Source organism: Muntiacus reevesi, chromosome 13, assembly GCF_963930625.1.
Source record: "Muntiacus reevesi chromosome 13, mMunRee1.1, whole genome shotgun sequence".
In the NCBI taxonomy this organism is placed as follows: Eukaryota; Metazoa; Chordata; class Mammalia; order Artiodactyla; family Cervidae; genus Muntiacus; species Muntiacus reevesi.
The window spans coordinates 17737246-17764620 of record NC_089261.1 but is presented as its reverse complement, the minus strand read 5'-3'; the positions used below and the strand labels follow the sequence as shown (position 1 = coordinate 17764620).

Sequence of the window (27375 nt, the reverse complement as noted above, 5' to 3'; positions counted from 1 at the left end):
AACTTTGAGACACGAGAAACTGGTTTGCTAAGGGAATATTTTATTATTTTTAATTTTTTTTGGAAATAGCGGTTCTTGAAGTTTCCAGATGACCCCAAAGTTAGCAGTGAATTGCTTGATCTAATCCAGAGTTTGTTGTGTGGCCAGAAAGAGAGACTGAAGTTTGAAGGCCTTTGCTGTCATCCTTTCTTCTCCAAAATCGACTGGAGTAACATTCGTAACTGTAAGTAGAGTTGTATTCCTTCAGTTCTGGTGTTGGGATTAAGAAATACTTAAGAGTGATCTGAAATTATTCTGCCTCCCAGAAGCTGGTATAAATTATATAAGTAAGAGTTTTAATTATCTATAGGAATGGAAAAGGGTAATGATGTAGCTGTCTTGAGTAATATTTCTACTTTAACATTGTTTGCAGAGAACTGGATCATTTATCAAACTCTGTTTATGTGGCCTTTGGAGTATTATCCCTCAGTACATTAGAGGTACAGATTGATGGAATCTGAAGGTTGTCACTTGGTTTGGCAGAATTTCTTCCCAGAGGAAGAGTGGACCTAGCTATTTTGTTCGCAAGATTAGGAAAAAGACTCAGATTAGGCAGAGTGCCAGCATTGCTCTGCTTAATGGCCAGTCCTGCCCTAAAGCCATAAATGCCTTGCTGTGTTCGCTTGTTTCTCTCTAAAATATTTGTCTTTGCACACAAGCACGTATAATGCATATGCAGAATGGATTCATTCATACATCACTTTGTTATCAATTACTGCAAAATGAATTCACTAAGAACAAAGACCTGATTTATTATCTACAAGTCCAAAATGCTTGATGTTTTACAAATTGGTCATTTTTTTTCAACCTTTTTATGCTTGAATGTGTTGATTGAATGAGATCTATAACCTGACTCAGTGATTAGCACAGATCAGAGCCTGTAGGAAAGCCATTGGCCGGGTTGAGTGTGTGTCTGATTTTTGGTGATGAGGGGAGGCAGGGAAATGGAATCCATTTCTAGGTGTCAAAACCAGGCTTCTAGTTGGAGCTGTGTAGTAACTGTAACCTCTTGAACCTTTAACTGACATATAGGAGTTGGGTTAAGAGCCATTATTGTCCAGTTGAAAGCCATTTCGATGGTTTCTCTAACCCTCTGCGAATTTTCTGTAAATCTCTTGTGGCAACTTTTTTTTCTCTTCTGGTAGCCATGTTATTATATTTTTCAAGTCTTTTAGGGATCAATCCCCAAATCTCCATGATTCAGGGCTTTTAATCAGAAGTACATTTTCAGTGCAGTCTTTCTTTTTTGCTTTTGGAAAGATTTGATACAGTTGGTTCTTATTGCCACCCAAATACTTAATCTTTTCTTGCCTTACCTTTTTTATCTCCAGTCTTCTTCTTTTTTTTTTTTTTTTTTTTTTTTTTTTATTTAATTTTTTTATTTTTCAGTGGGTTTTGTTATACATTGATGTGAATCAGCCATAGAGTTACACGAATTCCCCATCCCGGTCTCCCATCCCACCTCCCTCTCCACCCGATTCCTCTGGATCTTCCCAGCCCAACAGGCCCGAGCACTTGATACATGCTGTTCTTTCGAAACTTCCCACCCTCCCCTTCTCCCACAGAGTTCAAAAGTCTGTTCTGTACTTCTGCGTCTCTTCTTCTGCCCTGCATATAGGGCCATTGTTACCATCTTTCTAAATTCCATATATATGTGTTAGTATACTGTAATGTTCTTTATCTTTCTGGCTCACCTCACTCTGTATAATGGGCTCCAGTTTCATCCATCTCATTAGAACTGATTCAAATGAATTCTTTTTAACGGCTGAGTAATATTCCATGGTGTATATGTACCATAGCTTCCTTATCCATTCATCTGCTGATGGGCATCTAGGTTGTTTCCATGTCCTGGCTATTATAAACAGTGCTGCGATGAACATTGGGGTGCACGTGTCTCTTTCAGATCTAGATTCCTCAGTGTGTATGCCCAGAAGTGGTATTGCTCCAGTCTTCTTAAATAGAGAGCTTCCCTGGTAGCTCAGATGGTAAAGCGTCTGCCTACAATGCGGGAGACCCAGGTTCAATCCCTGGGTTGGGAAGATCTCCTGGAGAAGGAAATGGCAACCCACTCCAGTATTCTTGCCTGGAAAATCCATGGACAGAGGAGCCTGGTAGGCTACAGTCCATGGGGTTGCAAAGAGTCAGACACGACTGAGCAACTTCACTTCTTAAATAAGCAGCTCATTTTCTTATTCTTGTCTTTGCCAGTTGTCTCCACCCAAGTAAGTCAGCAAATGGTGATTAATTACCCAGGTAACTTTATTTTGTATTCTGGTAAACCTTGCTGATGTTTTGGTATTGTGTTAGAATTCCCATATTTTGTTCTAGTCTTTTCTTCTCCGGCTGTTTATAGGTTTTAGGCTTGTTGGGCTTCTGAGGCTAACTACCATTCTGTAAATTACACAGTGCCCGGAAAGAATATATGTTGGGAGAGAGCGTGGCCCCTACTGTGCATCACAAGGTCTGTCTTGTGGGAAGTCATGGTTGTCGTTGGGATGAGATGATTCTGGAATGGGTCACTGTACACTTGACCGTCTTTGCACTTGTTGCCTCCTCTTCACGTGAGGAGACTCACTGTGTCTTCTGTGACTCTACGTAATGTTTCCATATCCTGATAAATATCTGCTTAGTTTTTCCTCATCTTTAACATGTTTCTCACTTTCCCATACTGAGTTCATATGAGAGAATTCTCACCCAGCTGAATCCTGATTCTTTTCTTAAATATATTTTTAAAAATAAAAATTGTATATATGTGAGACATACAATGTAAAAATTTGATTTACATAGACACAGTGGAATGGCTCTTCCTCTTCTTTCCTTTCTTCCTTCTCTCTCTCTGTCCCTTCCTTCCTTTCATGAGAACATCTAAAATCTACTCTCTTAACAAAGTTTCAGTATTCAATACAGTATTCTTAAGTATGGTCATCACACTGTATTAATAGATTAGGTCTCTGGGACTTGTTCATCCTACATTACTCCAAGTTTGTACATGTTCTCATTTCCCCCAACTCCCCACTTCTGGTGACCGTTTTTCTACTCCATGCTTCTGTGTATTCAACTTTTTTAGATTCCACATATGAGTAAGATCATGTAGTTTTTTTCTTTTTGTGCCTGTCATAGTTCCCTTTGCATCATGACTTCCAGGTTCATCCATGTTGTTGAAAATGGTAGGATTTCCTTCTTTTTATTTTTAAAGGCTGAGCAGTATTCCTTCACACCTATTTAAATATCCATTCGTTCATTGATGGGCACTTAGGTTATTCCTGTTATCTTGGCTCCTGTGGATAATGCTGCCATGAATGTGGGAGCACAGATAGCTCTTTGTGGTACAGATTTTATTTTCTTCTGTATACCCAGAAGAGGGATTCCTAGATCACAAGGAATTTCTATTTTTAATTTTTTTTGAGTATCCTTTATACTGTTTTCATTGTGGCTGCACCAGTTTATCTTCCTACCAAACCGTGTGCAAGGAGTCCCTTTTCTCTACATGCCCACCAATGCTGATTACCTCTTATCTTTTTGATGATAGCCAATCTAACAGGCATGAAATGATAGCTCATTGTGGTTCTGATTTGCCTTTCCCTGATGATTAGTGATACTGAGCACCGTTTCAGACACCTGTTGGTTATTAGTATATGTCTTCTTCAGAGAGATGTATTTTGATGTCCTTTGCCCTGAATCCTGATTCTAAAATTCTGACAGAAACTATTGATGGTTTTTATTTTCTAACTCCCAGCATAGTGGTTCTGAAGAGTCATGAAACACATTTGTCTTAAAAGAACTTCTAGTAATTTTAACAGCCCTTTTACTTTGGAATAATATCACATTTATAGAAAATTTGCAAAGATAGTAGAATTCCCACATACCCTTCTTCCAGTTTCCCCTAATGATGGCATTCTACATAACAACGTCACATTTGTCAAAATAAGATTGTACAATTAATTAAACTCCAGACTTACTCCAGTTTCACCGGCTTCCTCACTCATGCCCCTTTTTCTGTTCCATAGCATTCTACATAACAACGTCACATTTGTCAAAATAAGATTGTACAATTAATTAAACTCCAGACTTACTCCAGTTTCACCGGCTTCCTCACTCATGCCTCTTTTTCTGTTCCAGGAATCCGTCCAGGGCACTATATTGCAATTAGAGTGCCTGTGGCTGATGGCACTTTATCCTGGCTGAGGCACTTAATGTAGCTCAGCCAGTGAGTGGGATCTCCATGCCCTCTGAGGATTGATAGGGCCTTTTCCTGGTGGTTCTCAGGCATCCCTGACTATGCAGAGAGCTGTGGTATTAATTGCAGTGTCTCCTAGCAGATTTTCCTGTTTTTCACCCACCTTCGATCCCTGTGTATTTGTAATCAACTGAGAGTTTGTGACTGAAAACATTGCTGGACTCCATGACATTTGAGCTATTTTCTAACTAGGTGGTTCTAACACAAATTATGCCTTTGTCCAGTCCCATTTTTCATAAACACACATTGAGTGACTCTCGTCAACCAAAGCACTTGAAGTTAGGTTTCCTGAGTTCCTGACTGCTGCTCAAATGCGTTGTGGTTCCAGGCTGTTGAATACTTCCACTTTCTACACAGGAGACTGTCCTTTGATGAAAGAAACATTAGCCTTTCTGCTAGTTCACCCTCAATTCTTCGTTTTCTCGTTATAACCAAGGAAAGGAAGTAATGCTTAACACAGCAGGTAATAATCTTCTAAAACTCATTATCTCAAGAGGTGGTCCAGGCAGGATATATAAATGCAGCTTCAGAAGGGTCTGGGCAAATGGATGAGTGACAGAATTGGGAGTGGTTACTGGGAGAAACTAGGACATGCCCTGGCTTTGACCCCTGAGGTTAGATGGAGCAGTTGGTCGTTTGGAGCATTTAGGTCCTACCCCTTGGAGTTGGAGTTGCTGTGGGCAACAATGTGCGAACCAAGAATCTGACCTAGTTTAGGGATATTTGTTCTCCTGGCAAGTCAAGAGTGCTCTGCCACACTCATGGGTCACTGTGCACCTCCTACCTTGATGTTTCATTCCCTGCCGCACATGATCAGATATAGAGTTGAGTTTCTAGCTGCTGCTGCTTATTTCAAGGCTACTTTCCAAGTTTCAGTATTGGGCTTCTTAAGGATCCTAGCTGCCCTGGGCTGTGCAATTCCAGTGATGTTTCTGGTATTGGGCAGGAGTCTGATTGTGCCCTCTGCCTGATTTTCTGGGCTTCCGGAATGCGGAAGCCAATCAGTCCCCCTCTTTCATGCCTTTGGGATTATGCCTGCCTTTCCTGACATCAGGCACCTGCTCTGTCAGTGGCAGAGTTGTGCTGTCCTGGGTGCTCTTCTCCTCACATGTTTTTATATCTTCCCCCAGAGTCATAGTGATGTAAACAGAACCAGCACACTCGCACCTTTCGTCCAAACCCACCACGTCTCAACAGTGAGAAATGCATAATGAGAGTGTTGACTCTGAATCGTTTCCTAGAACCTCTATAGCTAATGCTCTAGAGAACTTGTTTTTATCTGTTGCTTATGACACAGGCTTCTTTTGAGTCATCTTCATTTTACTCTTCTCAGAAAGACACAGTTCTTGTAGAATTACTTTTGAGTTTTCCAGGTTCTTAGCGTTTGTCACAGAAAGTACATTTCATTTCCATCCAGTAGTGACTCAGTGGTGGTCCAGTGTTGATCAGCTCTGAGATAGTCCCCTGACAAAGGGGTCTCCGTTGTTGATCATTATTCACTACCTGGCACCTAATGGCCATCACAGAATTCCAGGTGTACAATCCTTTGATTACTCCATAAGCCTAAGGGATGAAGGCCTTTGGTTTAAAGGAAAAGTATTCTAAGACTTCCTATCCTTGCATGAAATTCTTACATGTTTTTGTGTATAGAAATCAGTACCATGAGACTTCACTGGGTATTTTACTCCAGTCCTGTAGTCTGATAGGAAATACTGGTTAAGTAGCAACTGTTCTATGCCAACTACCAAGTATTTAAGTATGTATTACACTATGTTACTTTAAAACAGTTCAAAGAAAAGGATTATTGTACCCATTCTCCAGGTATGGACACAGTGGTAACTTGTCCCAGATCATATAGCAAGTGAGAGAGAGGGTCTGGATTTGGGTTGAGGTCTAGGTGATTCTAGAGCCCTTTCTACTTTCTGCAATACCATGCATGCTTTATGATAGATAGTTGTTATTAATGATGTTTATGGTGATGACAAATAGTACCACTCTTTAGGCTCTGTGTCTTTTCAAGCACATTTGGAATTTGTAGTAGGTTTGAATCTATAGGATTCATCATGATATTTGAGTGCTGTGTGCTGTATTAGGTGCTGTAGCTCTGTGGATGAATAAATCTCGATATAGCCCAGCCTTCAGTGAACTTACAGTCTAAATTATAGGTCCCTTGCTTAAATAGAGCTATAGTCCTGTTTAAATTGCCATTCCTCAAAATGGTAGAGTTTGGGAATTTCCTGGCGGTCCAGTGGTTAGGACTCTGCGCTTTCACTGCTGAGGACCTGGGTTCAGTCTCTAGTCGGGGAACTAAGAACCTGCAAGCTGCATGGTGTGACCAAAAAACAGGGTAGAATGCTTTTAATGCTTAGTAGGTCACCCACTGGCTTACTGAATCACATGTAAACAAAATGTAGACTGTGACCCGGTGACCCCTTGCCCACATAGAGCATCCTGTTGTTTCTGCTAATTTATTACCACCACTGCCCTACCCCTTGCCTCAGATCTAGCCTGGGAAAGGACCATGTTGGATCGATGACCCACTTCTAAAATTATGATTTGTAGTCTCCAGGTGAATTGAGAGCACTTGATTCATGTTTTCTGTTTATTTGAGGTTATGTGGTTTCTCAACCTCAGCACTGTTCATGTTTAGGAGCAGATAATTATTTGTTAGGGGACTGTTACGTGAATTGCAGAATGTTTAGCAGCACCCCTGGCGTTTACCCGCAGATTCCAGTAGGACTCTGTGTCTTTTGATAACCCAACGCATCTCCAGACATTTGCCAGTGTCCCTTGTTGGGGTTGGGGGAGCAGTACAAGTGTCCCAGTAGAGAACCATTGTTATAGAAGAATTGGTCAGGTTGTTACCAGGGGAGAGAACATCACAGTAAATAGAGTCACTCAAGACTGCCATTGCTAACCCGCAGTGGAACCGTAGCCTGGGGTCAGGGGGACCCTGCTGTGTCGAGTGTGGTCCTTGGACCAGTAGCATCATCATCATCGCCAACATCATCTGGGAGCTTGTTAGAGTTGCAGAGGCTCAGACTCCCCTCCACCCCAGACCTGCTGAGTCAGAAACTGCACTTCAGTAAGATCCTGAGAAATAAGATTCCTGTATGTAGCATCTGTGAAGCTCTGCGAGAGGAGAAAATGAGATCTGTCAGCCTGAGTTTCTTGCTCATCTTGGCAGAGTCCTCCTTGCTTTGTCCTCTGGGCTGAGGGTAAGGGGAGGCTGCTTTTTGGCTAAGAACTTTCCCAGGCGGATGGAACTGCTTGGAAACGCAAGATTTTAGGCTCTGCTTTTGAGGAATTTAAAGCTTTTCTTTCAGATGGACTTTATATCTTTCATATTTTTCAAGATGGTGGTTTAACGTAATCTCTTCCTGCTGATGGCAAATAGATAGTTGTAATAAAGGCATTTGTATGCCTTCTACATCCCCCCACTGCTCTCTGCATTACTGTTGTCCTGTATTTACTTTTTTTCCTTAATTGAAGTGTAGTTGGTTTGCATTATATTGTGTTGGTTTCAGGTGTACAACATAGTGATTCAGTATTTTTGCAGATTGTATTCCATTATAGGTTATTTACAAGATAATGGGCATAACTATATTTATTAAGGATGGATTTTTCCTTTTTCAATACTTTTTAGGTGTGTATTATGACCCTTTATTGAGCACCTACTATGTACCTGGGGGCCCTGCAAGGCACACTGTGCATATTGTCCTAAAATCTCTGTGAGGCCGGTACTATGTTTGGTCCCACAGTACCAATGAGAATACTGAGGCCTGAAGAGACGAAGCCTCTTGGTAAAGGTCATGGAACTAGTAGTTGGCAGTGACAAGAGCCTAACTTGGGTTTCCCTGACTCCAGATTCACTTTACTTTTTAAAAATTTATTTGAAAAAGTCCATGATAAAAAAAAAAAATTCAAGCAATGCAAAAGATTAAACAATTAAAAAAAAAAAGTCACCTACCCCCGCCATGCCCAGTGCCTCTCTCTAAAGTGAACCATTATTATCAGTTTCTTGTATAACTTTCCAGAATATTCTGTATGCTAATACAAACACCAATATAGTCTGCACTCTTAACGGCATTGTTGTACCGCCTCCTAAGAATTCAGGAATGTTTATTGTCAGGCTGTTTTCCTGCATCGTTGAAAAAAACGAAGAAGGCTTTGTACAATCCCACCGTGTTGATACTTTGAATTCAAGCTGTCCTGACATTGATTTCTGATGAGCAGTTCTCTCTTCTCAAAAGAACACCCCTTATGATTTTGACATGAATATTTCATTTATTTATTTTGGTTTTCTGCTTTTAGAATAACATTATCTCAGTAACTTGTCCGTTTGTGTGTGTGTTTTAAAGGTTTGCTTGTTTGGAATTTTCTATCATTTTAAGCAGGTATCTGGCCAGATTTTGTTTTTTTCAGCTAATTTGTGGAGGATGGTAGCTGTGTGTTTCTCCATTAGCCTTGGTTGGCCTTTAGGTGTGTCTCCCTGTTAGATACCCATGCAGTCACTTAGGGGCTGGAGGAAATGAGGAAGGGGAGCTGGGGGGTGTTTAGCTGATCAGCATGAGGGAGAGGAGAGGAGAAGGGCAGGGGGATGGTATAGTGATGGCAGGAGCTCAGCCATCAGAATATTCTAGAAAGACAAGAGTACGTGGGCAACACCTGCTAAAACTTCAAAAAGGAGTAATTGAGACATGTGGTCAGTGGCTCTTACAGGTGAGTATTTATATGTCTTGGGGATTTTTTTTTTAAGAATAAATTATTCGTAGGAGAAAATAGGGTAAAAAGAGCTAAATGCAGGGAATTTGCTGATCGTCCAGTGGTTAGGACTCTACTTTCACTGCTGGGTCCTGTGTTTAATCCCTGGTCAAGACACTAAGATCCTGCAAGCCATTCTTTGTGGCCAAAAAAGAAAAAGCTAAACTCATATGGATTAAGGTCATAGGGTCTTCCCCCTCTAGTTTGAATTTAGAAGCTACTTCTAGAGATGTTAAAAATATGTATGTAATATTCTACTTTATTTCAAGATAAATTGAGATGACTTACTTTAGAGATGATTGCAATACTAAAATGATAAAAATAAATGAGAAATCTGGATAAAGTGAGTATCAAAGTAGGGAAATAGAGGCAGGGTTAATAGTAAAAACCAATAAGCTCTGGTTAAATTGCCAGCCAGGGGTGGATTTGGGATCCTTAGCCTCCTAGTGGCCAAATTAAAATGGAGAATATGGACAGTTGTAAGAGGCTCAGTCCTGTGAGAAAAAAAATCCAGAATATGTTCAGAGAAGACTCAGTTTTCTGGTACTGAGTCCTGAGGAGTTTCAATATGGGGTTCCCCAAAATGAGACCCTTTGTGATGTGGTGGCGCTGGGGATTTCCCTGTGATCGCTTCTTATGGTGCCTCTTAGTGTAAGCCAGTGCTGCAGTGCTGAATCTCACTTCAGAAAGTCATTTCTAAATGAGGCAAATTCATGCCTTTCCTGGGAGAAGATGAGAAAAAGGAAATAGATTTGTTAGAGAGCCCATAAATTGGAGTACTGAACTCTTATTAATTTCTTACTTGCTTGGAAGATTTTTCCAGGAAACATGGAAATGATTTTGGCCAAAGATTCAAAATTATATTAAACATCTGGGACTCTACTCATCAGTCAACTTTGCAGTCAGTTCTATGAAGCACAGCAATTGCATTTACGCTCATTTTCCAAGGGCAAAGTTCAGATAGCACTAAAGAGGGCGGTTGGCAGGAGTCAAAAGAGATCAGAACTGAAGGACACAGAGTAGGAGGTCCAGGTGGCTCATGATGTCTGAGGGATTGGAAATGATTTTCAGTGTCTTCACTTCAGAAAAGAAGTATGACCGATTCTTTGGTTCCTGGGGATGTCCTTCAAAATTCTGACTAACAAAGGATACACACAAAGAACTGATAGCCACACAGAAACCAAAATAAAGGAAAACATTTGTTTCTTTGCTTCTTCCATAAGGCTGATGGTGGGTGGTGTTTTTCCATCCCCCATAAACTGGAAAGTAGCAGACTTTTTTGGCAAGAATATCTGGTAGATGGGCTTCTCCTGGCTTAAAATGGGATAATAATAAGTATCAAAAAGACTACAGTGGCTTGAAACACATCCAATTATGAGTTCATACTGGCAACTGAAAAAAGAAATCTCAATGGTCACTTCTGGCAGTTGCTAAGGCACACCCCTCCTCTCACCCCAGCTCTGAATGTTGCTAAGTGTAGGGAAAGATGGTCTTCCCAGGTGGCGCAGTGGAAAGAATATGCCTGCCAGTGCAGGAGACACAAGAGACTCAGGTTTGATCCCTGGGTTGGGAAGATTCCCTGGAGTAGGAAATGGCAACCCACTCCAGTATTCTTGCCTGGAAAATCCTGTGGACAGAGGAACCTGGCAGGGTACAGTCCATGAGGTCACAAGGAGTTGGACACCACCGAGCAACTGAACACACACATAGAGAATGAACCAAGCATTTATCCTGCCTACCTGTTTGAACTGTATTCCAAAATTACCAAATTGTTGATGTGCTAGTAAATGTAGAAGGAATGATGAACTTAGAAAAACACCATTTTTCAACTCTTAATGAATTAATGATTCTAGGCAAAGATCATCCATGGCTGCTGAGACATGAATTGAAAGATGAGAGAGAAGGTCATGGGGAGGGACCAGGCTGATCTCACTGGATCACATGGATCATTCTTAACATCACACAAAGAAAGATAAGCAGACATTGTGTGCCCTTTAATGTCATGGGCTAGTAAGTAGACAACACATCCTGGGAAATATTCTCTCCAAGCGAAATTGAGTATGAATGTGCATGTGGCCCTGGATTTAACTTCCAGTTTCTAGGAAATGGAAGTGGCTTCCCTGGTGGCTTAGATGGTAAAGAATCTGCCTGCAATGCTGGAAACTCGGCTTAGATCCTGGCTTGGAACGAGTCCCTGGAGAAGGGAATGGCAACCCACTCTGGTATTCTTGCCTGGAGAATTCCATGGACAGGAGCCTGGCAGGATACAGTCCATGGGGTTGCAAAGAGTCAGATATAACTGAGCAGTAATACTTTTTCAACACTCTAGGAAACATGGGCACAGAGAAACATGTCAAATGATGTCACAAGGGTACAACCGACTGAGTCCAGATGGTGAGATTTCTACAGGGATCTTGTGATTCAGTTTCTTAAACCAATAAATACCATTAAAGAAAAAAAAAAGTCAGTCTTTATAGATTGAGGCATACCCACCAAATCAGTGTGTGAACCTTGGTTGGACCCTGATTCAAACAAATCAAATGTAAAGAGATACTTTGGGGACAGCTGGAAAAAATTGAGCACAAACATCGTATTAGATAATGTTAAGGAGTTAATGTAAATTTTGTTGGGTGTGATGAAGGTATTATGGTCATGGTTTTTTTTTTTTTTTTAAGTCCTCATCTGTTAGAAAGTCGTGCTTCTCCCTCTAGGGAACATTTAGAAATGTCTGGAGGCATTTTCAGTTGTCACAACTTGTGGTGGTATTGGCATCTAGTGAGTAGAGGTCAGAGACACTGCTAAACACCCTATGATCACGTGTCAGTCCCCTGCAACAAAGCATTCGCCAATCTCGATGTCAGTAGTGCCACAGTTGAGAAACCCTGAGTTGGGGATATTTGCTACTGTAATTATAGGTGAAATTATTACCAACCAGTGTTTTTGGCCTCCTCAATCGACAGAAATTGATGAAGAGGCCAGGTAAGAAATTCAGGCAAGGCTTTGGTGGGGCTCCTGCAGCAGGGAGTGATAACAAGTAGCAGGTTCCTTTGCTTTCTCCCTGAGGGTGATGGGACGTGAGCTGGTTCCTTGTATAGCGTGAGGGAAGGGGTGTGACCAGGGTTCGGGCTGGAGGAGTGGCTTAGGTGGTTTGCCCACCTCTTCGGTGGTGGTGTGTGCAAGTTGCATGTGCAGTACCCTGCTTTTGTTCCTGGCTCTTCAGAAGTGGCTGCTGGGTTTGGGGTCTTTTTGTATCTTTTTGTCCATAATTTGCTCCAACTGTGCAAGCATCCAGTTATTTGTAGTCCTTTACAATTTCTTTGTATTTTATTACTTGAGACTTTTGTCTGGGTGCAAGCACTGCAGCAAAGGGTCCCAGGTTTCAGCCTGTCTCAAAATCATATGATGTCTGGGGTTTGCTTTTAGTAATCAGCAGACGTGCAGATAAAATAGGGACCAGAGTAGGTGAAATGAAATGAAATGAGAATATTGTACGTTTTTGAAGGTGTGCAGGAGTTCATTGTACTTCTGTACCACTTCTGCACATATGAAAATTTTGATATTAAAAATTTTAAAATAGGGCTTCTCTGGTGGCTCAGTGGTAAAGAATTTGCCTGCCAATGCAGGAGACATGTGTTCGACCCTTGGTCCAGGAAGATCCCACATGCCATAGAGCAACTAATGCCTGGGAACCACGACTACTGGGCCCTCCTGCTGCAGTTACTGAAGCCTACACACTCTAGAGCCTGTGCTCTGCAACAGGAGAGGCCACCACAATGAGAAGCCCGTGCACCACAACCAGAGAGTAGCCCCTGCTCGCCACAACTAGCGAAAAACCCACGCAGCAGTGAAGACCCAGCATAGGCAAAACTAAATAAATAAAATGATTAGATCATTAAAAAATGTTGGAGAACTCGCCCCCTACCCCCCAAATGTTGGAGAAAAAGATAACTACAGAGGTCTTGAGGACAGCAAAGAATGAATCTGATTGGCTGTGTCATTAGGTCTAGGTAATTCAAGGGGAAAGGCGCTGGAAGGGAAAGTTGTTGGGGTCTAGAGCACGGAGGTTCCAGGAAATGGAAACCCATGAATTATTGTTCAGGTATGTTCTGGGGGCCTCCATCTGTGCCCTAAACTGGATGTATCCACACCCAGAGAATTATAGTCTTGACTAGTTACACTCTGAAAAGATTCTCTTTGAGTGTTTCCATCCTGTATAGGTGTTTCACAGGGTTGCTCTATACCTAGACCAAGAGGGAGGGGGGAAGTGTTAGAAGGCTGGTTGAAGTGTGATCCAGAATTGAGAGAAAGCATCTCTAAAAGTGTAATCTTGTGGGAAAACATAAGTTGCTGCTTGATAGTAAGCAGCCTATAGGAGCATGACCCTTGAGAAAGGCGAGATTCAGACAGAGTGCACAACTCCATTGAGATCTTATATCTGCCCCCAGAGAGGAAACCTGCTTAACTGCGGGCAGCCCAGCCCTAGCATCCTTGAGACTGATCAATTAAAGCATACTTCATCACTTCTTGGCCTTTTGGCTAGGATCAAATGTAGTATCTGTTCTTAGCAGATTAAAGCATACTTCAGTGATGCTAAAACTTCCATATTCATTTTCTTTGAAGACGCCATAGTAAAAACTGATCACCAGCCAAGTCAACATTACTAAAATTCTCTTTATAACTGTTTGAGGAACCAAACATGTCAGATAATTCTTTATCTACTCAAGTTTGTTGGAAGCTAGATCCAGTTTTTCTTCTTTTTGCGTTTTGTATACAGTTGTGCTATCTGGACAAGTTACATCTGACCATTTTCTACTCAGAGGGGTGACAGTGAGGGGGCTTGCCTGAGGCTCCAGGAGATGTTTTCATGTGCTAAATTACTTATATGTATATAGTAGCTAGCTCTTCTTACCTGTCCTCTAATTTATTCTCTTGGTTCATTCCCATGCGATTTCTGATACTGGAAATCTTGCTCTTCTTTCTATTGCAACCTTTTTCTCTTGGAGTTGTTCCCTTTGTAAGAGTCATTCATTGATATTCTTAAAAATCTCTGCTCTTGCATCAGTTGTCACATTTTTGCCATGCATTCTGTTAATCCGTGTCTCCTCTGTTTCTGTTATCATTTCCTTAGTGTAGAATTTGTCATATTAACTATTGTAGACTTGTCCTTTAGAGGTTCCTAGCATCGACCTCTACCAACCATCACTGTTAAAACGATCATATCAGTCTCAGGTGCTGACACCAGCCCAGCAATCTCAAACTCTTTCTAATAATCTCTTTTGTCAATCCAGTCCAGGATTTTCCCCCCTTCAAGGTCCAGCCAGGATTTCACTTGTATTTACTTCCTGGCCTCATTACCCACAGCTTTCTTGGGCTACTGTTCCCTGGCTTTTCTAAAGAAGCACTCATCTCTACTCCAGCCCGTGAAGACACCTTTTAACTAACTCTAGAGAAACAATCACCTCCATGACGCACTCCTGCAGGAACACACAAAATTCACTGTACCCACTTTGGCAATACATGGTGGCCATCACTCTGTTTACGCACTGTCCACTTTTCACAGCCTCATTTTGACCTCTGAATGACACAAATAGCCTCCTCTTCACTTATCTTGCAGTTCTGTCTTCATCATGAAGATAAATACGATCACACTGGTGCCTCAGATTTTAACGAAGTAGAAGACAGCTGATTTGGGGATAGTCTTCCTTTTAGATTTAAATGTAGCATCTAATTAATCAATTGAATACTTTTTTTAAGATGTGTGACACCATGCTAGATAGAATGAAGTTGAAAATGTCTTTGATTTACTATCATTGAATGTCCACTGTGTCCCAGGCCCAGTTCTGATTCATGATACCATCACATGATATTTATTTATGTGCCTTTGTCCTGACATTTATGTTGTCTGTTATTCCTCTTCTAACTTTGCCACACACAACTTAGCACCAGTGTCTAACCCACAGTGATAAGTAAAAGTCATGGAAGTTACATGAGCTATATCTAACTAAATTCAGGTTTTTGTTTTTAATGTGCCAATTCTTCATGACTAAATTGAGTATTCTGTAGTTTCCTGTAGTGGCATATGGCATGAAATAGCCTATTAGGTCTAAGAAATTATCCCACATCTAAGGTTCTTAGTCATTCATTACTTTCACAATATAGATATGAAACCTTGAATTGGGACAGACATGTAACTGTTCTAGGTGGTTGGTATGTAATGGTGAACACAGTGTCTTTTTTCCCATCATGGAGCTTGTGTCCAGTGGGAAAAGCAGATGATCAACACTAAACTGAAATGAGAAAAATCTTTTGCATTTTTAATATTAATGTTTTATTTTGGTATGCTGGAAGTTAAAAGTTTAAATGGGATAAATGGAGATCAGTGGGATATGTTAGAAAGAAGTAGGGTCAAGGGGATGAATCCATTTACCTTTTCTTGTTTTTTTTTTTTTTTTTTTTTTAATTCGTGAATGGTTTTGAAGGTAATACACCCCGCCCCCAGCTTCTAATGAATGTCAAGTTTTTAAAAAGAGGATTTATAGGAGAGAGATTAACTACAGTTCTTAAAATAGCTCTTTGTTTCTGAAAGCCTTGTTCTGCCATCTTATAACTGGGTGGCGGTGGGAGGAGGGCCCTCCAGAACGTACTTGTGTAGCCCCTGCCACTAAAGAGAATGTGCCCTGGTGTGACCTCAAGCGTAGGCTGAGTTATTTAAAAAAATATATAGGGAAAACTTCATCCTGTTTTTTTAGTGGCTCTTATCAACAAACAGATCTTAATATAGGACTTCTTATTGGCCATTATTAAATGTAGTGAGCATGGGCAGTTGGGGTGAATTGATGATTGCTCTGTCAGGAAATATTAATATAAGCACTCATTAACATATTTTTCAGACAGAACAATCTCTACTTTTAAAGCCTCTTCATTTAACTCAAACATACAGTAGCTTCTTCAGGCCTGTATTATGCCAGGTGCTCTCTTTGCAAGAGTTATTTTCTAATTGTTTAATTATGTATCTATTTGCTATGTATTTATTGTGTATCTGCTCAGTGCCTGGCACTGTGCTGTGTTCTTAGGTACATTGTATACTTCCATCAATGTAGATGCAAATCCAGTGATTTCACTGACCAATGAATACCTTTTTAAAGCAACAAAATCATTTTGTATGAGGATCAAAAAAAAGGGACTTTTTCCAATAGGTATAGGAAAGAGGAGAATTAGCCCCTTCCTCCAATATGTGTGTGTGCTTAGTCGCTCAGTCATGTCCGACTCTTTGGGACTCCGTGGGCTGCAGCTTGCCAGGCTCCTCTGTCTATGTGGATTCCCCAGGCAAGAATACTGGAGTGGGTTGCCATTCTCTTCTCCAGGGGCTCTTCCCCACCCAGGGATCGAATCCAGGTCTCCCGCTTTTCAGATGGATTCTTTACCACTGAGCTACCAGGGAAGTCTGATATAGATGTGGTCATGTACTTGGTAGTCTTCAGCGTATACAGTCTTTTAAAATCTGTCATCCAGATTTTGAGCTAGTTCTCTGTTCTTTCTGATGCTCATATTAGAGGTGCATTGAACCTTCTCGTTCTTTTTCTCCTGTCTCTTTGTCTCTGTGTATTGCATTCTATATGAGCACTTTTCCAACTGTCGTGTTCTTGCAGATCACTTGAGGATCTTGTTAGAATGCAAGTGTTCATTCATGAGTCATGGTGTAAGCCCTGTGATTCTTTATTTCTAACCAACTCCCTGATGATGCTGTCAGTCTACAGATCACACCTATGAAACATGGTTCCTTGTGATTTCCTCAGGTCCTACTGCTAGTTCACTAATTTTCTCTTTAGCTGTGTCTGTTTAACAGTGAGTTTTAAACCTTAAATTCAGCAATCATATTTTTCATTTTTAGAAGTTCCATTTGGTTCTTTTCAAATGTGCTTTGTCTTTTCTTTAGCATATCTTGTTCTTTTATTAGAATTTTTGCTCATTTATCTTGGTAATGAATGAAAATTTATTTTATGGTCCATTTTAGATTGTTCTCTTATCTTCAGTTTTTGGGGGGTTAATTCTCCCATTTCTTGTATTTGCTGATGCTCCTTCATGGTATTTTGGGTGGTTTCTTTTTCCTTGTTATGTGTAGTTATTGATATTTACTTTTTTATTGTGGATTCATTTCTAGTTGAGAGAGTATGTGGTGTGTGTGTGTGTGTGTATGTATGTATGGGAATGAAAGAGAGAGAGGAGGAATCTTGCCTTCTGGGTTGTGAATGTGGCCCTTCAAATATTTCTACACGTAATCTGCCAGTACCCTAAGGGATCATGGACCAATACTGGTGATAATTTCTTGGCTTACAGTTCCCACACCATGTAGGGTACTGTAAATACAGACACCCTCCCTGGGGCTACGGTTTTAATAGCTGTGCTGTTTCTTTCCCGCTAAAGGGCTCTGGACAAGGGTGAACATCCATCATTTTCTGGTGTGTTGAGAATTTCCATTTCTCCCACTTCTCTTTGGCTTGAGGCTATGATACTTTTCCCTGTCCAAATGTGGCTCCCAGAAGCCCCTCTTTTCAGCATTTCCCGTTTTAGCCAACTGACTACCTGTCTAAAGGCTGACGTTCTTGACTTTTCATCTGTCCTGTGAATTTCTCACCTGTTACCAGCGGGGGTATTTCATGTTGACTTCTCCCTCATATTGAAGCTTCCCTGGCCCTTGATCTAATCTTAACTACACAGACTAGCCTTGAGCCTGATGGAGTTTAAAGAGGGATCTTATTTCATAGTATAGAATTTCTCAGTTGTAATTGTTTCACAGAGGGTGGCTCCTGCCCCTATATTAATCATACTCCTCACTCAGAAATTCTATTTCAGTCTCTCAAAGATAAATTAGTATATAGTAGAAAGGGAATTAAACTTCTGCTAAGAATGAGATGAAATGATGAACACAAACATGTGTGAGTGTGTCCATGCCTTGGGCAGAGAGAAGCATACTCAACACAGATTCTGCTGTTTCCCACTAGCCTTGTAACCATGGGGTCTGTCGCAAACATCTGTGTCATGTGGGCAATAATAACAGCAGGTAGTCTGTATGGAGTGTTTATTACATACAAAAAACCGTGCCAATAGCACTTTATATAGATTTCTTTCACTTAAACCTCCTAGCAGCCCTTTGAGGGAGTTTTCTCTATGTTGAAACTGAGGGTCAGAGAGGTTAAGGGACTTTGTTTTCCAAGGTCACAGTGCTGGTAAGTGGTAGAGCTGGGGTTTGAACCCACTTAGTCAAAGTATGCTGAAACTCCAATACTTTGGCCACCTCATGTAAAGAGTTGACTCATTGGAAAAGACCCTGATGCTGGGAGGGATTGGGGGCAGGAGGAGAAGGGGATGACAGAGGATGAGATGGCTGGATGGCATCACTGACTCGATGGGCATAAGTGTGAGTAAACTCCGGGAGTTGGTGATGGACAGGGAGGCCTGGCGTGCTGTGATTCATGGGGTCACAGTCGGACACGACTGAGCGACTGAACTGACTGAGTCAAAGTATGTGCCACCAACCATGATGCCTCCATGTTAATATCATCTATAAATCTCTCTCCATATATTTCCTCAGTCTTTATCTGAGTTTCCTTATTTTGGGATGGGACACTTTTTTGTCCTCATGAAATATAATTTCCATTAAAAAGTGTTTTGTATGTGGTGTTTTTTTTTTTTCCTTGAATAAAAGATATTGGGTAATGGAAATCCAATTGGATTTGAGCCCATGTTGATGGAAAGTACATATGGGAGGGGGGCTGAAGCATTCAATGATTTTTCTTTCCATCACCTAATTTTTAAAGTATTAAGCAAGTAGGTTCTGACATTAACAGGGAAGATTTAAATTCTCTAAGAGCTTGGTGGTATTAAATAATTTTCTGGAAGTGCACATATTACGTTTTCAGTCTCCTACCACATCTCAGTGCACCTGAAGCTCTGAGAATGTTCTTTTTGCATTTCCTGGGAGCTGCCAGATCTCCTCATTCTGTCTTCATCTCCTCCCCACTCCACATCCCTTCACTACTCCATCTCCTTCCCGATGCTGCCTGCTGCTTCTGATGTTGTTGTTGTCACTGGGGAACTTTGGAAACAGCCAGATTCTTTGGAGTCTGTAAGTGGAAAACAGACTGCTGCTCCTATCTGGCACTGAGCTTTGTCTAGAAAACAAGGAGTTAAAAAAGAAGCCTGGTCCAGGGAAGGGCTGTGACAACTGTCCTAGGGGGCGCTCTCGAGAGCTCTGGCCGTGACTCATGCTGCTCTGTCACTCAGATCAGCATTGGCCCCTGCCACGCAGGCAGCCAGGTGGGGTTACCGCCAGAGCACGCACAGAGCGGGGAGCATGAAGCCTGCACTGCGGGGGATGTGATGCCCAGCTTGCCTGCTCACCCAGCCTGCCTACCACAGACGCTTCAGCCTGCAGCCATGGTAACGCTTCTGGCCGGCTGTACCCCCAGGAGCCCACCACAATGGGCAGCCTCCTGGTGACTGATGGACCAGTGTCCACCTCCCCGACTGAGAGAGCTTAGTAGGTCCGCAGGAAGCGGAGAAGATGTAGGACGTTCCTAGCTGGGAGTCATGCCTTAATGAGGTAGGACGCAGCTGTCCATCCACACTGTCAGCGCGCAGGGTTGCTGTACATCACTGGGAAGAACTTTATTTGGCTGGCATTTCATTATGCTGATTAAACTGCGGTGGATTCATGGGGCGTGATCGAGTTGGGAAGGAGGGATAATGAACTTAAAAAAAAAAAAAGTGGTCCATAAGAGCTGCGAGTATACTCATCCGGATATGAATGGGCTAGACTGCAGTGCTCTCCTCACACTAGTTACATACCTCCCAAACCCCCTCTCCTGCCCCTCCTTCATCTCACTCTGGCTAATCCATGAAATGTAGAAACTCTACCTTATCCCAGTGATTAGCACTAAGTGTGAACGATTTAGATCTATCTGGAAGAGGGAATAAATAGGTTTAGGTTCATCTGGCATGCCAGCACCAGCCAGCTGATGCTCCGTAGCAGCCTTCTGGAAATATCAGCAACGAGTTCCCTAAGAAGTGCTTTCTTTCCGTTCTACCAAGTGACCTGTTTGAGTTCACCCTTGAGTTTCCCCCGGCAGGAAAGGCAGCCCGTCTGCGGGTTGGTGGCCATGTTGGCAGGGAAGGGGTTAAGCTCTTGTTGCTGTAAAGCGGAGCAGAGGCTGGGTCTGCCTGTGTGTGAGCGAGATTGAAAGCAGGCGCTGCAGTGCCATCAGGATCGCCGAAGGAGTGAGACGATTTTCTTCTCCGCAACAGTGTTGAATCTGTCTGAATTTTTCTCCCCCCCACCCCCTTCTTCTTGTTTTTTCTTTAACCAGCTCCTCCCCCCTTCGTTCCCACCCTCAAGTCTGATGATGACACCTCCAATTTTGATGAACCAGAGAAGAATTCGTGGGTTTCATCCTCTCCGTGCCAGCTGAACCCCTCAGGTTTCTCGGGCGAAGAACTGCCGTTTGTGGGGTTTTCGTATAGCAAGGCACTGGGAATTCTTGGTAGATCTGAGTAAGTGAAATTTTGACTTTTCTAAGGGACCTGCATTGATACAAGGCATAGAGCCCAAAGGTGGTGGTGGTGGCGGCAGGGTGGGGGGAGTGTGGTGGAGGAAAACTGTTAATCAGCCTGCACTTGAAGAGCAATTTACCTGGTTGGGCTTTGGTGGGATAGACTGTTCGTATTCTCATTTTCCTGCGTTTAAAGGTACCTGTTCCTGTTCATAGCATCGTAATTGTCAATTGGGTACTTTGGGTTAGTTTTTCAGTCTTTGGTCTTCTTTAGAGGGGAGGAGGCAGTGGGAGATACCTAGCAGTGCAGATCCTCGGTGAAGGGAGAAATGTACAGGGCTGACCTGAGCTGTCTGTCTATCCATCTGTGTATCCCTCTGTCTCTCAGGTGGGTAGATGGAGGTTGCTATTGTGGCAGGGTTGAAAGAATCCTAAAATCTGTTTCTCATGAGGTAAGGGTTTCCTGATGGGGTTAGCTGAGCTGCAAGTGGCTGTACCAAAGCCCTGACGGAGGGATGGTGCTCAGCTCGGCTCAAAGTCTGCTGCAAGATCCAGGATCTGCCAGCTGAGCCTCTGAGCCGGCAAAGCACTGGTGGCCAGAGGGAGCCCGGTTACCGTGAGCCACCGGGCGGGCGTGTGATGTAGCCGAGTCATTGATTCACAGAAGCTGGGCTTCACCGGGGAGAAAACAGACCAGGAGACTAGGAAATGGAAGTCTAAATATCACTGTCAGCCTCTTGACACATTGATCTTTCTCCATTCTTGAAAAAGCTAATGAAAAATGTGTTAGTCCAGCGCTTGGCAGTTGGAGACAGCGGGAGGGGGGGGGTCCCTGGCTTCCAGCCTCCTGGATATTTGTCAGAAATGCAGTAGCTTCTGTGGATGTCAGAGCTCAGTGTCTTGCTTCGTTCTCATGATCTGATGACATTTTGTGTTCAGGGGTGTGAGTTCCCCTGGAAGGTCTTGAACCAGATTGTGTTATGCGCCCTGAAGCCCCAGCTCCCTCAGTTGGAGGCTCTTGGAGTAATGTTGGGTGATCAGTGGCTGCCCACTTAGAAAACAAGCAGAATTTGATTTTATCTTGGCAGCATTTATTCCCGATTTGTTGTGCTTGTAGCTCCGATATCGATTTGAAGGGATGTCATGTGGGTTCTTGGATGGTGTCTCCCCATGGGTGCTATTTTGACAGTAACATTCCTGAAAAGATTTCAGACATCTGGGGGGTAACTGGGCACTTGATGAGACGTAGGGGCTGCAGTACTGTGGGCTGCAGTAGAATTTGAAGAGCCATTTGGGTTGAAAGAGACCGAGGTGACCCTTTTTTCCTCCCTCCCTGGGGGCTTGCATTAAAACTCAGGGTTTTCAGTAGTGGTGGCTGTACCTTGCTGGCTAATTTGCTCTGCAGCCCTAAAGCAACCTGGATCATGGGAGAAGAGGCAGAAAGCTCACTAGCTGTTGAATGTGCCATCAGATGGTTTGAAACGGCCCAGCAGGGCCAGGCTGGGAGGTTTTGCACTGGCATCGAAGAGTGGGGCAGAATTGGAGGCCTGCTGTTAAAGGATGCATAGTTAGTGGGCAGCTTAACCTTGACACACACAGCGCACTGAAGGTCACCCGTTGGACTGGACAGAGGTGCGCGGAGAGTTCTAGTTCTGGTCACCAGTGGGCTAGGCGGATCAGAAAGCAAGCTTGCTTGGGGTGCTAACCAGTGATCTGAAAAACCGGGAAGGACTTGAGGGAATGAGATTTCAGGGGCAAAGGCAAAATGATGTGGGGGCTCTCAGGCGTTGCAGTTAATCTGAAGCAGTGTGTGATTAATTGCCTATTTTTCAGGAAGACTGTAATTGCATCTTTTTGCTTCTCACAGAAGACTCGGTTAAGGGAGCTTTCCAACAGGGGCATCTCAGTATTAAGGCCCAGGCACTCGATAAATATTTGTGGATTTAATTTACTCATGATCCTTTCTCTCAGATTGTGTTTATATTGCTCACTGTATTTGAAGATAATGCTGTTTCACCTTTGATAGTTCAAAATATATCTCTAGAGCATAAAATGAGCTTCCGTCCATGCCCGTAACAGATGCTTAACAAGATCCTCATTAAAGTGTCCATGCAAACAAAACTGTGTATTACTTATCTGGACGATGTAATTGAAGTATTCCTGTCGGTGGGTGGGTGGTATGGATCAGTGCCCTTTCCATGGTGATTTGGGAATGGAATCAGAAAGATTTCCTTTCATCTTATAATGTGGTCTTGCTGTTGGACTTATTTATTCAGCCTGGGACACTGTGGGTGAAGCTTACAACCTCATTTTAGAAATTCACCCCACCTGTTGGGCACAGGTGACCCTGGGTGTACTGGATCATCATCACTAGGAATTCAGAAAAGATGCCGTGCTGACATTACTTAGAAGCCCCTGCAGTTTTGATAACTTATAATCGTTACAAAATTCATTTGGAGGTGGGAGGGGGACGTTTTCTGGAGAGGCCACCATTGCCACCAGAGACCTGGGCTTTCTCCGAGATTTTCTTGTCCTCCCCCTCCCTGTTTCAGCATCACAGGTTTTTGTTTACACACATTGATTACCTGTGCTGTTACTCACTCTTCACACCACTGAGGAACTTGCAGATGCTGCTGTACTGTGTTGGAAAGAATTGACCCCAGATCTCTTACCACTAAACTGAATGAAATGTTCAGAGGTGGAGCTGAATGAAAGAGGAATTTTCCCAGAGACTCTGGCAGTCAGAATGATGTTAATTATTGTGATCGCTCATCACTTTTTAGGATCCTTTTTTGGGACCCCAGACTATTTTTAAGCCATCCATTGAATGCATCATTTTAGGTTTAACAAGAATCTTTTTTTTCCTCTAAGATTTATTCATTTATTTTTGGCTGTGGTGGGGTCTTTGTTGCCACACTCGGGCTTTCTCTGGTTGAGGTGAATGGGGGCTGTTCTTCATTGTCGTGTGTGGGCTTCTCATTGTGGTGTCTTCTCTGGTTGCAGAGCATGGGCTCTTGGCACTTAGGCTTCAGTAGTTGTGGCTTGTGGACTCTGGAGTGCTGGCTCAGTAGTTGTGGCACACAGGCTTAGTTGCTCCATGGCATGTGACATCTTCCCGGACCAGGACTTGAACCTGTGTCTCTTGCATTGCAAGGAGGATTCTTAACTGCTGGACCACCAGGGAAGCCCTGAGATTTACTGAAAATCTTGATCTCAGCATTCTGAGTCTGAGCTGTAGTGGTAGTTCCTTGCACTTGAGTTGGAGGGAGTGAGAGAGATCCTACAAACTAGTTCTGGTTGTCTCTGGGGTGGAATAATGGCAAAGTTCATGCTGCAGAGTGTGTGTCTGGTGTGTCTTTCTTTTTAACCAACAGTAACCCAAACCAAACCCCGAAGCTCTGAATGCCTGGGTGTTCCTCTGAGCCTCTGTTTGCTTGGATTTGACAATGGAGGGATAGTAACAGAAATCAGTGTGTTAAGGGTTTAAAAATATAATGGATCTCAGCTCTCCTCCCTCCTCTGTCAGCATGGGTTATGTTTTTTTTTTAGGTCCCTCTCCTTCTTCCTAGAATCAATGCATTTCTGCAAACCTTAAGTATAAACTCTAGAAGGAAAAAGCCAGTTGATTTTACATTTTGTGTTAGTTTTTGCACATGCTGGTTTTATGCTTTTGGAGAAGTTGGAAATCTTAGAGGACCAATGGGATCTCGATGAGACTGGAATCCGTGGGATGACAGTGTCTGAATAGGCTATTTTTAGGATGGGGGCTTTCTCTTTTGATTCAGGGCTTTTTCCTTTCCTTTTGAGTGGATCTGAAAATTTATTCTTGGAACCAGCCATTCAAATACTGTGGAAGGGTGAAAAATGGCTTCCACCAGTGCCTTTCTGGATTTTCAGAGAGCCAGTTTGGGGTGCCTCTTCCTTGCTCTACTGGGGCCTCTTTCATGTCACTTTTTTCAACTGAAAGTGAGATACCTGCCTCTTAGGGCTGTTGGGAGGATGGTATGAAATAGATAAAGTACTTAATCTAGTCCCTGGCACATGGATAAAGAATGTCCACTTAAGTTATTTTTATTACTTCTACACTAGTCTCTATATGAAAGATGTCCTTCTGTATACTGTATATGTGAAGCAATAAATATCATAATAAATAGTAAGCAATAAATATCATAGTCCAAAGTCATGCCACACCAGGAACCCAGCTTCCCAGGCCCTGGGAATTTCCTGCTAGAGATGCTGGAACACCTTGATTCACTGCAAGTTGATATGCAGCTCCCACATCCCTGCAGGTTAGAGATGGCTTTTGGGGTGGAGTGGTGGGGGCCAGAATTTGAAGGCCCAGCCCCAGAATGGGTTCCTTCCCATCCATTTGAACAAGTCAGAGCATATATGTGTGGAATACTTCATGGGACACAAAACAAACACTTTGACTGAGAATATCATTGGATGTTGAAGTACTTTAGGAGTATTAGGACGGGAAGGCAAAAAGTCTTAATGTGGAAGCCACTTAATGGGTAATGCCAATTCCCAGTTTTTGCCAAAGTCCAGTGATGATCTTTGTTGGAATGTCTGTTTCCCCACATGGGCTGTGATCTGAGAGGCAAGGCTGGGGCTTATTCATCCTGGTTTTCCTGGAGCACAAGATAATATAAACTCTCAGAAAATAGGTGTGTTGGAATTGACTTTACAAGCAGACTAATGGAAGGTAGAGTATTTGCCTCAGCTTCTTAAAAGACAGTGGATTTGGGTGAGTGGGGAGGCACATGGAGAGAATTTCCGGTGGTTAGGGAGATAAGAGTCACCCGTCCTTGCATGGTACCGACTCTGTGCCAGGCTCTGCTCCAATCACTTTGCATAGGCTAACTCACTTAAACTTTACAACAGCTCCCAAGGAAGGCACCATCATCATTTCCATTTTACAGGTGAGGAAACTGAGACATGGAGAGAGAGTGAGCAACTCACTGAAGGTCATGTAGCTCCTAGTGGCTCAGCTGAGACTTGAACCAGGCAGGGTGGCTCTAGGGTCTCTTAGCCACTGTGCTAGGCTGCCAAATAAATGCAATACATGAGAAATAGGGACATAGGTATGGGGTCCCCAGGTTCCCATGCTTGTCAGAAGCAGATGCCTGTTGTGGGTGGTGACTGAACAGTGGGGGTGGGACAGGGTGGGATGAGAACTGATGGGCTATAGAAAAGTTAGGTTTTGTTCTCCGTTTCTGAGAGTTTGTCAAGTAGGTAGGCTGCATAGCTCTTGGATGTTGATGACTTCTGCCTCTTCATTTAGAGGCTCTCACCTGGCTTGTGTTTGTGTGTACATGAACACATGCACATACACTTTCTCCCTGAGAGTTCTTATTTGCTTAAGTGTAAGCTTGGTGAGGACAGGGTACTGGTCCAACCTTGCCCTCCACTTTCCCTTAGGGTGGGTCACAGACAAGCTGCTCAGTAAGCATTGTGGGAGAGTCGATCCAAATCATTTTTAGGGTCACCGCTCTCAGTTTGTTGATGACTCTGTGATCCATGCCTGTTCACATCTACGTTTTGTATTTCACTGCCTCCTGCTATCCATTTTGGGAAGACTTATTCCAGCAGAAGACGGCCTGGGCTCTCCAATCTGTCATACTTACTTTTTACTAAAATACTAAAAAACTTTATTCCTTCCCACCTCCAGCCCAGACCTTTCTGTCATTGCGCTTGCTGCCTCCCCATGGCAGACCAGCCTTACCTGTGTTTCGATTTGTTTGAACAGTAGCAGAATCTGCTCTGGTTCGTGAAGGTTTGCATCATCTGTACCTCCCAAATCGGTTACAGAACCCGCCCTAGCTTCCCCCCATGGACACTGCCCTTGAGTGCTCCGTGCTGTTTCTACTCCTCTGTCCCCTCAACCAGGTGCCTAACCCTTGCCTCCATGTTATTGTGTTGGGTTTTCTCCTCTTGCTTAATTTCTTCTCTCTCTTAGTCAAGCACATCTTGTTCTTGCCTTATTCTGTTCTCTATTTAGACTGTGCGTGCCTGCCTCACAAGCCTGGCAGGACCATTCTGCCGCCTTCTCATTTGTCTTAAAGATACCTTTAGGAAATCCAATCCAAACGATCCCAGCCCAGTCCCGAAGATTAGACTCCAGAAGATGTGTCGAATGCATTTTTTTGCTGGCCTACACATGCTGATTTGCATGGTTGCCTCGGATCCCTTAAGAAGACAGTAATTGACTAAATGGTGCTGTATGTTCCCAGTCCCAGTGCCAGTTTGGCAACTGTCCCTTCTCCTAAGTGAATTTCTCTTGCTTCTCTCTGTTTTATTTGTCTTGCGTCTCCTGACCTCTCTCACCTTCCTTTCTCTGACAGGCTTCCTGAAAGAATAGCCTACGCTCAATGCCTCTTTTCCAACCTCTCCAACTTTATGGAAATCACTGAATTTAGTGGTTTCTGCCCCCTCCCCACGCGATGCCATTAGTTGCCAGATGTGTCTGAAACTTTCTTCTCTTTCACATTATGAGAACTTGGTTTTCCCTTCCTTCCACTTCACTGCCCTTCTCACTCTTCCATGGCTGTTTCAGGCCCTTGAGATGTTGCATTGTCCCCTAAACTCCACCTTCATTGTCTTTTTCGCCTGTTCTGGATGATCTCATTCAGTCCTTTGTCTGTAACTCTCACCTGCCCATGGACTTCCTCCCATTGTGCCCTGTTTATCACCACCAGGATGTCCTACTAGCATCTCAACATCCCTGTCGCCAACAGACTCGTTTGCTCACTCAGTAAGCCACTTGGCAGCAGTTTTGTTTTCCTC

At 43.0% G+C, this 27375-nt stretch overlaps 1 protein-coding gene, 1 non-coding gene and 1 pseudogene across 7 annotated transcripts in view; all 3 read left to right on the top strand.

Moving 5' to 3' along the window:
- Window positions 1–27375, top strand: part of CIT (citron rho-interacting serine/threonine kinase) — a 172441-nt gene that overhangs the window by 48706 nt on the left and 96360 nt on the right. For all 6 annotated transcript variants that reach the window (XM_065904437.1, XM_065904438.1, XM_065904436.1 and 3 more), the window contains 2 exons: window positions 70–223; window positions 20407–20590. In XM_065904437.1, coding sequence (XP_065760509.1) covers window positions 70–223; window positions 20407–20590 — 338 coding nt within the window. The remainder of the gene's footprint in view (window positions 1–69; window positions 224–20406; window positions 20591–27375) is intronic.
- Window positions 2007–2078, top strand: TRNAC-ACA (transfer RNA cysteine (anticodon ACA)). The gene has a single exon. It is a non-coding gene; the product is annotated as a tRNA-Cys (tRNA).
- LOC136146218 (U2 spliceosomal RNA) lies at window positions 13557–13667 on the top strand (annotated as a pseudogene).